General features: G+C 38.6%; 1 protein-coding gene and 1 long non-coding RNA gene across 11 annotated transcripts in view; one reads left to right on the top strand and one right to left on the bottom strand.

The window, feature by feature from the left end:
• Window positions 1–9451, top strand: part of LOC136855084 (uncharacterized) — a 173335-nt gene that overhangs the window by 95794 nt on the left and 68090 nt on the right. The window lies entirely within an intron of this gene.
• Window positions 1–9451, bottom strand: part of LOC136855082 (uncharacterized) — a 32121-nt gene that overhangs the window by 4102 nt on the left and 18568 nt on the right. For 2 of the 10 annotated variants that reach the window (XM_067131891.1, XM_067131888.1), the window contains exons 1-3: window positions 5818–5927; window positions 4881–4997; window positions 2979–3161 (exon numbers count right to left, since the gene is read on the bottom strand). In XM_067131891.1, the coding sequence (XP_066987992.1) occupies window positions 2979–3161; window positions 4881–4975 (278 nt within the window). In that variant the 5' untranslated portion in view covers window positions 4976–4997; window positions 5818–5927. Of the gene's footprint in view, window positions 1–2978; window positions 3162–4170; window positions 4296–4880; window positions 4998–5104; window positions 5167–5817; window positions 5928–9451 lie in introns of those variants that run through there. The other 8 variants (XM_067131890.1, XM_067131887.1, XM_067131884.1 and 5 more) reach the window with 7 other exon arrangements.

A 9451-nucleotide genomic window follows, 5' to 3' on the forward strand; every position in this document is an offset into this window, starting at 1 on the left:
ATATCTTAGTTTAACCAGACCACTGAGCTGATTAACAGCTCTCCTAGGGCTGGCCCGAAGGATTAGATTTATTTTTACGTGGCTAAGAACCAATTGGTTACCTAGGAACGGGACCTACAGCTTATTGTGGAATCCGAACCACATTATAGCGAGAAATGAATTTATATCACCAGAAACAAATTCCTCTAATTCTTCACTGGCTGGTTGGAGATTCGAACTCGCGACCAACGGAGTGGTAGCTGAGAACGGAACCCGCTCACCCGGCGAGGAACTCAAAAAAAATACCACAAGAGCCGTAGGGTCATGTTTAATAGTGCAAAACTTGATTGTGCAAGAAATTGAAGATCTACAGTTGAAGTAGTGAACCACAGGAAAAGCATGCTAAACAGCATCAAATGAGTCATGAAAATGTGGCACCTGTATCAGATCTTCAACACGTAATGACCATGAATCTCAACAGGAGACTACATGAGTGCACTCACACACTTAATGATGGTAGATTATTGGCAAAACTAGGTGCAGGTGATCCTATTGCACAAGAGCTAAAATACCATCTTGTATGTCTCACTGGCCTTTACAATAGGGAGAGGTCCAATCTTAGAAATCTTGAGAAAGAACAATGTCACAGTGAAGAACCAGATGTATATCCACTGGTTCTGTCAGAGCTGGTTAATTATATCATTGAAACCAGCTTGAGTTTGGGTGGTCCTGCCATATTTTCTCTTACAGACTTATCCCAATTATAGCAGCAGTGCTTGGAGCAATTGGTCACTGCCTCACCCTCTGTAAATACAAGATTAAATGACAAATTGCTAGCAGGAATCCCTGAATTAGAAGCATGCAAGAAAGGAAGAAGTGTGCTACTTGCCTTGCAGAAAGATGTAGCTTTAGCCCTATCTGAGGCATCTGACTACTCAGATACACTTGTGATTGCTAAAGCAGCAAGGATATTGAGGAAGCATATTCTGGATCATCAGTTCAGGTTTGACGGCACCTTTGGTGAAGGATGTATCAATGATGCCGTACCTCACATTCTGCTCCAGTTCACTAGTATGGTCGAACATGGAGCAGACATAAAGTCACAGCTAAGGTTTGGATCATCAACGTTAGACCTGGCTATTGCTCAGCTCCTGCAGTACAACTGCTTCTCAAAACAGAAGGAAGGAGCAAGTGTACATTGACACTCAAAGGATAGGGAACTTCCTTCTCCAGTGTTCATGGGTATGGCTATCCATGCCAAAACCAGGAAGAGAAACCTGGTAGAAATGCTTCATGATCATGGCATGAGCATTTCCTATGACAGAGTGCTGGAGATAGCCTGACTGGGAGATGCCACTGTCACCAAGTATGTGGAAGAGGGTGTAGTCTGTCCACCTGTCTTGAGAAAGGGGTTGTTTACCACTGAGGTCATGGACAACATCAATCACAACCCTTCAGCAACTAAGGCTACCACCTCTTTTCATGGGACCAGCATTTCGGTATTCCACCACCCTTCCAAAGACTGCTGGGAGGAAGAGCACCAGCCAGTACAGTTTGGGCCAGAGAGGGTAAAATCTGTACCTGAGCTACCTGACTCCTTCACAAATATCCCCCCTGCTTCCTTCAAGTCCAAAAATGCTACAGGCTTGGACTTGCACAGCTTTGTGTAGCTGCAAATATGAGGTGTAATCATAATTTGAGGTGGAACTATAATGTTGTAAATGATGCTTCAGGTACATCTGAATGAGAATTTCATCACACTAAAGGGTGACACCATGCATCATTAAAATCTTGTGTTCATTTCAGGGTTAAAAAAAGACATTGAGACAGCACTCGAACATAGATAAGATACTTTGTTATCATACTCCATTATAGTCTTGTGCTTGTATACTTTTCAGTAGCATTCCAAGATGTAACATTGATAATAGTCCAATAGAAATGCTAGAAACAGAGTCTCTGGCCTCATAAATGTAGGCATAGATAAAAATTTCATGTCTCTATCTTTCTTAGTTGCAGTTATCAAGCAAAATGTTTCATGGCAGCCATTTTGCACGCCATCTTTATCACAATGGTAAATATAGTAGTATGAGCTCTGGTGATATCTTCAATTAACTCTTCTACCCAAGAAGACTTTGTCTGAATAATGATTGATGCATTTATTTCAACAATAATTTACTCAAAGTGTTAGAAATCGAAACAACTAGCAGGCCATATTGAATTTTGCATGGACACCAGATTTTTCAAAAGAGGGGTGTTAAAATGAGCACTTGTGCCAAATTTCATGCTTGTATCACAAACTGAATTATTTTTTTACTTACCTGCTGCACTAAATCTTTTGGTTCACTGTATATAGTTGGCTTGAAAATGCCTTGGAGTAAGAAGCCAAAGATTGTGCTGGCTGATGCTTCACTAGTTTCATGGCCAGTTACTTTGTTGATATTTATATTGTGTTGTTATTCCTGTGATACATATGACAGACCTTGTAGCTGAGGGGTAATGGCACTTGCTTCACTAGCAATAGGGTTAGAGTTCAGGCTGGAGCAGCCAGGGAAAATACTATTCAAACTCTGCTAAAAGCCTTAGAGATAGTAAGAGCAATGACAAAAGTTCCCCAGAGTTCTCGAGGTGGAGTGACCACATACAAAGAAAGGGAAGATTTTAAATCATCAGCTGTTTCAGCTGCAAAAATCCTAACAGAAATTTGATAAGAGTAGTAGAAGTACATATGTTGGCAAGATGGTTGGAAGGGTAAGAGACAGCCCCCTTTTGCCACAGGGGAAGGATTAACAAGAGCAGAATTAACAGGAGCCAATTTTTGGATGAAGGATAAATGCCAGTACCTTTGAGGTAGTGAAAACACAAAATACAACTATCTAGAAAGGGCACTCCTCTAAAGATCTTGAGATATTGTATAATGGGTGGTCATGTCCTGCTTCTTCCAAAATTAAATAATTAACTTTACCCACATGAGTATTAACACAAATTCACTCAGTACCCACCCAAGAGAAATTTCGAGGGGAGATTTCTTAGGAGGACAGGAAAACTCGTCATCAGGGGAACGGCACCTGCGATTTGAGGAAAGAGCTGTCTCAATGTTGCTATCTCTCTCGTGAGGAAATTGAGAGGTGTTCTCTTGACCGGGGGTTTGGTGGAGTTGATCCCCTTCCCTTTCATCACTTGGCCTGGAAAGAGAAAGAGATGGGATAGATATGAATATATGGTCAAGAGGAAGTTGAAACAATGGAGTGCAAGATCTTTCGACTTCTGTACATTTTTTTTTAGGACATAATATAAAAACCTCAGTATTATCTTTGATGTTCCACCGAGCATTACATGATATCAGTCCTGAATTCCGGGATGATAAAGAGAGAAGGACTTATTTTATCCAGCCCCATATTTTGAATGCATGCTACGATAAAGTTGTGAAAGCAATTTATAATATAATAAGTGGATGGGAGTCAGAACAACTTAAGAATAAACTTTTTCTCTTTTTATTGGCTTTGAGGCCTTAAAACTCATGTTGAAATTATTCAGTGAGATGTAATCTTTGCATATAACACTGTAAGAAACATGCTTGCAAGAAATTAACCTCACCAGATTAGCAACATTGTTTATGAAATCCCATGAAACAATTGTGATTAATTTTCTATGTGCCAGACAATAAGGAATTAAGTCAGAACAAATCGACATAAATATTCAGCTGGAACTGAGGAAAAGAATAATGCTCTTTTTGTAAAAATAATTTATATCTTCAGAAAATCCTTACTCTGCATTAATGCAGCTAACAAAGGAAAAGTATATTAATTTAAGCTCAAATCTGTGTCCATTCCTGATCCCATTCTGCAGCAGATGTTTAAGGAGATTTTAAAGAAAAACTAATGTATCTCTCAGGAATCCTTGTAAATGTCCTTTGCAAACCTGAGTTCACCCTTGACAACTTTTCCTCTCCTGAAGTGCCACCTCAAATATAATGGTGTTTGTGTGAATTAATATGGTTATCTATCTCTGTAAACTTAGCCACTGCTTGTAAAAGTAAGTTTCTTTATAACCTTTTCGTCAAATCAAGTGATTTTATTATTACTATGCAAAGTGTAATGTCCATTTTGAATATGAGAAAGGGTCCTATCTCTCAACTGCTAGATTTAATGACATTAAATAAGGAAAGCAATACGAAATGGCTAAAATACATACTGTCTATTATTAATCAGGTCAGCGTCTTGTGGTGCATTATGGGTCCCCTCAACCACTGAGGCTATCGCAGCACTGCCAGACACTGAACTACCCACTTCACCGTTTCCTGGTTCACTGGAAGAACTGTCAAATGAAAAGTGAAAGTGAAAATTCCAGTGAAAAAAAGGGCCACAAGATCTTTCGTTTTTAAGACTTTTTCAGTCAAACTATGTGCAGTGGAACAGAAGATTACAAAGGCATTATTATCGGAACAGAACATTTTCAGTTTAAAGATAGTATATAAAGAAAATCAAAGAACAGTATAAGCTTATATGCATAGTTTTTCAGTACATCCTATTAATTTAGAAATTTCTGTCTTATCAATGTTGTGGATACTTGCTACAGTGAAGTTGTGAAGACGTTTTATAATAAAAGTGACAAGGAATCACAGTTACCACACGACACCCTTCGCCTCTTTTTCTTGGCTTTGAACCCTGAGAAGTACTGTTGAAAATGTCCAGTAATCTATGAGAAATCCGAGCCACCATGTTGGTTTTTACATCTCAGGGAGGGGGCAATAACTTTAGTGTCCTCCTTCCTGGTTATCAGACCAACAGCTTCCGTCTGCAATTCAGATTTATACTCTTTGTGCTACCCCTACACCTCAGCGGTCTGGACACACCCCTTTAAAATAAGTTACTGGTCAAGGAGAACTTTTGAGTGTCTCTTACCTAGTGTCTGACCCATCTGCCTGCTGTTCGGAAGCACTGACGGCATCGGTGTTCGAGATGACGTCCTTATCTGTGTGTCCAAAACCGTCTCCCATCTTGGACGTCTTTCTTACGTATCTGCAAAAAATATTTTTTGCTTAATCAGAAGTCGCCAGACAGGGGGTGAAGTCAATTATTCAAATACAAGTTATTCCACTGAATAGAGAGATGCAATATTATAATACCTGATGAGAACCAGAAGGCCCTGCCCTTCTCACCTTACCCCTTCTTATTATGTGGAACAGGTCTGTGGGGAAAAAGAAATGTGTTCTATGTTTATTAACGTTCATTTATGTTTCTATGGACAATTCAAACTAGGTGTTGTGGAAAGCCTGTTGTGGAGTTGGTAGTGGGTTAAGGTGGTTTGGCTAGGGGGAGGAGTAAGAGCTGATTTAGGTAAGAGGGAGGGATAGTGATTAGGTCAGGTCAGGATGAGGAAGTAGGGGTTAGATGAGACGAAGGGGGAAGTATGGGGTAGGTTAGGCTATGTTAGAGAAAGAGTTCAACTTGATAAATAAAAAGGTTGTTGTGTAAACAACCTTTAGTAATAAAGGAATTAGCGCTTGACAACATAGCAAATTTTTAAAGTAATTTGTATTTTACCTAACATGCAAACCTTCGTTCCTCACTTAGGATATACTGTATAGCTTGCGAACGCGAGCTGGAACGGCCATTCAAACTTATTGACAAGGTAGTAAGGTGTTGACAGGCAGGGCGAAGCTACACCCAACTTTGGGTCTGCAAAGATGGCAGCCTTGAAGCACGCCCCTCGGCAGAGATTCAGACCAGAGGCAAACATTCGTCGATTAAGAACAGGCTGGCTCTCCTTCATGCAAAATCGGAATATCAGATTTGACAGCATGCAGCAAGAAAGGCAGAAAACGTCAATGAAACTCACCACTGTGGTTAAAAACTCAGTTGCGAACACAAGAGTTTAGAAGGATGACCGCAAATACCCCGGTGGCCGCTTGTAGTAGTATCTTAAGCCACACATAAAGTTGAATATCTCCGCTTTTTAACGGCCCCCCGACTGCAGTTCCCAACAGCAGTAAACATTTCGTATCTCCTCCTATTATTCACGTGTGTTGCTCTCTTTTTGAGCCAAATTCTGCTTGACAACAATGTCCATGTCAGGTTCGCTCATTCATGCTCTGAAATTTCGTAAATGTAATCAAATACGATTTTTGTTTACTTCTCTTTCTCCATCTCTTTCACGGCGTTTTTTTTTTTCTCTCTCTCTCTCTCTATTCAAGCCGTTCATGATTTCTTTTAGTTGTTTTCTTCAAGTTGCTCAATCTCACGAAGTATTAGTGTGTTTTAGTCAGTTTTCACATAATCTTTCCTTTCTCATAATACTTTGTAAAGGATTTTCCATTTTCACACCCTCTGTATATTTTCTTCAATGTCTGTTGTATCATCTTTTACAACATCAATTATATTATCTTCTACAACATCTGTTATATCATCTTCATCAATTATATTATCTTCTACAACATCTGTTATATCATCTTCTGCGACATCAGCTACATTATCTTCTACAACATATATTCTGAAACATCTTTTACAGCTTTATTTCATCATCTTCCTCAATATCCGTTATATTATCTTCTGCAACATCTAGTATATGATCTGCAATATCAGTTATGTATTTACATTATCTTCTACAAAACAAGTTAAATTATCTTGTGAAGTATCTGTTGTGCAACATCTGTTGTGTTATTTCCCGCAACATCAGTTAGATTATCTCCTGTAACATCTATATTATCTCCTGCAACACCATTTATATTATCTTCTGAAACATCTTCCACAACATCCATCGTATCTTCTACAACATCAGTTATATTACCGTCTACAATACCTATTCTTTGCCAATCATCAAATGTCATTATGTTAATCTTGTACTGATTGACATCAAACCTAACTCACGATGCAACTTCGCAAACACTCCCGTGTCTGTTATTCCAGAGAAAGAATCACAATCAGACGGTCACAGAGCGGTGCCCTCAGGTCGTTTGCTCTGCCCCCTCTTCATTCCGTCTCTCCTCTGCTTTCTCTTCGGTCTCTCTGTAGAAGAGGAGGAAGGCCCAGAAGATGATGGAGAGACACGAGAGACAAAGGAATACACACAATAGGAATGCCTGGAAAAGTTCCATTAACAATAGCGAACCCGACTTGGGATAAAAAAAAAAAAAAAAACTGCGACCCCAGCTATTACTTAGAAGCTTGAATTTCAAGTCAGTGGCTCATGTAGGCTGTTCCATAAAAATAGGGTTCATGTTCTGAATAATAATAATAATAATAATAATAATAATAATAATAATAATAATAATAATAATAATAGTAGTAGAGGGGTAGTAGTAGCGGAATTAGCAGTAGTTTCAACAGCTTTTTAGCGTAGCATTACACCAGTGAATTGTCAGACAAATCATAACCGGATCAATGAACACGCCATGTTCCTTAGAACAAAGCGCATGAGCATATTGCAAAATGTTGCTTCGTTGGCTCTATTATTAGAGGACCTTGTCGATGACTGGAAGGCTGCCAAACACTCATCATTGATTGATGAGTCCATCGAAGATATGTTGTGAGGTTACGATGTGGTTGAAGTACTCCTCGAAGAGGGAGAAAAGAGTACAGACTTCTTTCCTTGACTTAATACCCCTTGTACTTACTGTACAATAAGTGAAACGTTTTTCAGTGTCTGTGAGAACTTCTAAAGTGTCAATTATGATGATGGTGGAAGAAGCTACGTGATTTGAAGGGTTAGAGAGGTTATCCCTCACATTAAATATCTACTAGTGTGCTTGCCATAGCTTATGGAACACCCTATAGAGTTGTGCGTAGTGATCTAGATTATCATATTTAAGAATTTTCTCTGTGGTTCAGTTTGAGTTCCTTATGATGTAACTGTTTCATGAAAACAGTTTGTTACGTCAAGCCCAACTCTCGCTGGCTAGTGCAAGAAAAGTGCAGAAATATAACAGAAGCAATGCAAGAGCTGAGGGCCTTTTGTGTTCAGTTGCAGATAGAAACTGTAGTGCACGGTAGACTAATGAAATCATGTGAAATGATAGAAACTGCACTCTACTTTAGACTTAGGAAATGACGCGTGATGACGAAAGTATGACTTTAACGAGCTCTATACTTGACTTTTGCACTTCAAGTTATTCAGTTTTAAGTCTTTGAATGCTTCAGTTAAAGCAGCAAATCCAGATCCTTCCAAGCTTTTTGTAAGTCACTTGAAGAATTTGGACATTTCTGGCTTCAAAACCAATGTCGTGATTTTGTTATGGAATCAGTAAATAGTTTGACAAGAGAATTGATGACACTACCACACACACGCGTACAAACTACGCATAAATGGACGCGTCCATCCAACGTTAGGCAAAGCGCACACAGTATTCTTGGTCCGTGGCTAAACGTCGTCGCCAGTGGGATTTCTAATAAATAATAGTGGCAAATAGGACTCAAACTAAACAGTAGGTTATTTCTGTTGGAGAGTTTTAAAGAAAAAAATGGAACGTATGACGTAGATTAAAGATAATTGAAAGTAACGCACGAATAAAACTCAGATGAAATATTTGTGCAAAAAAAAAAAAACATGCAACACATTATGTAGAATGTATTTTGTAAAGAAAACTACAAAACGTAAATCCTGAAAAAGTTCTAAAGAAACAAAACTCTTAACATGACAGCTAAGCAACACCAGGCCAGCTAAGAAGACCACCCTATCTGCCTAAGGGAAGAACTCTGCCGAGTGACCGAAGACCTTGGGTACATAAAAAGCGAGAGTGAAGATTTACAAATAACTGGTTTAGGCGGTGTGACCCTGATCAGGGGAATCTGGTGGTCGAGCTTTGTCACCCTTTGTTTATTCCAAGATGTCCTAAACTCGAAGGAGAAGAGTTGCGTCTAGTGCTCGTGCAATGATTTCGAAGCTTTAATACCAAACTGTGACCTCTCACTTAGGCTCTGCATTCTCAGTTGGCTGTTGAGAACTTTGAAATGACTGCGCAAGCACCTGCTATTCTTTACCGTAAGCCGATGGATTGGTCCTAGCTGGCGTGATGTTATATGTGTTAAACTTGAGTTTTTAGATTTTAGCTATTCATGTTTCACGAATTACTGAAAGCTGAAGTTAAAAAAACTCCTAACATTAACAAATAAATAACATATTCCAGAAAACGTTTTCCTTGTTTATTGACCAACGTTACATCCCATTTTCAAGGTTAAAACTGGACAGTAACAAATGAATAAAACTCAGTTGAAAAATTTGTAAAAAACTGTCCGAACTTCGTAGAACTCTTCGAGAAAATACATTTTAAGAAAACTACAAAATGTCTTGAAAATTATATTTAAAATATAATTTTCAAAACAAATTTTGTAGTTTTCTTAAATAGTATTTTCTGTAAGAGTTTTACGATGTTCGGACAATTTTTTTTACAAATTTTTCAACTGAGTTTTATTTATTTGTTACTTTCCAGTTTTAACCTTGAACATGGGATGGAACGTTGATCAATAAACAAGGAAAA

The sequence above is a fragment of the Macrobrachium rosenbergii genome, chromosome 30 (genome assembly GCF_040412425.1).
Source record: "Macrobrachium rosenbergii isolate ZJJX-2024 chromosome 30, ASM4041242v1, whole genome shotgun sequence".
NCBI lineage: Eukaryota > Metazoa > Arthropoda > Malacostraca > Decapoda > Palaemonidae > Macrobrachium > Macrobrachium rosenbergii.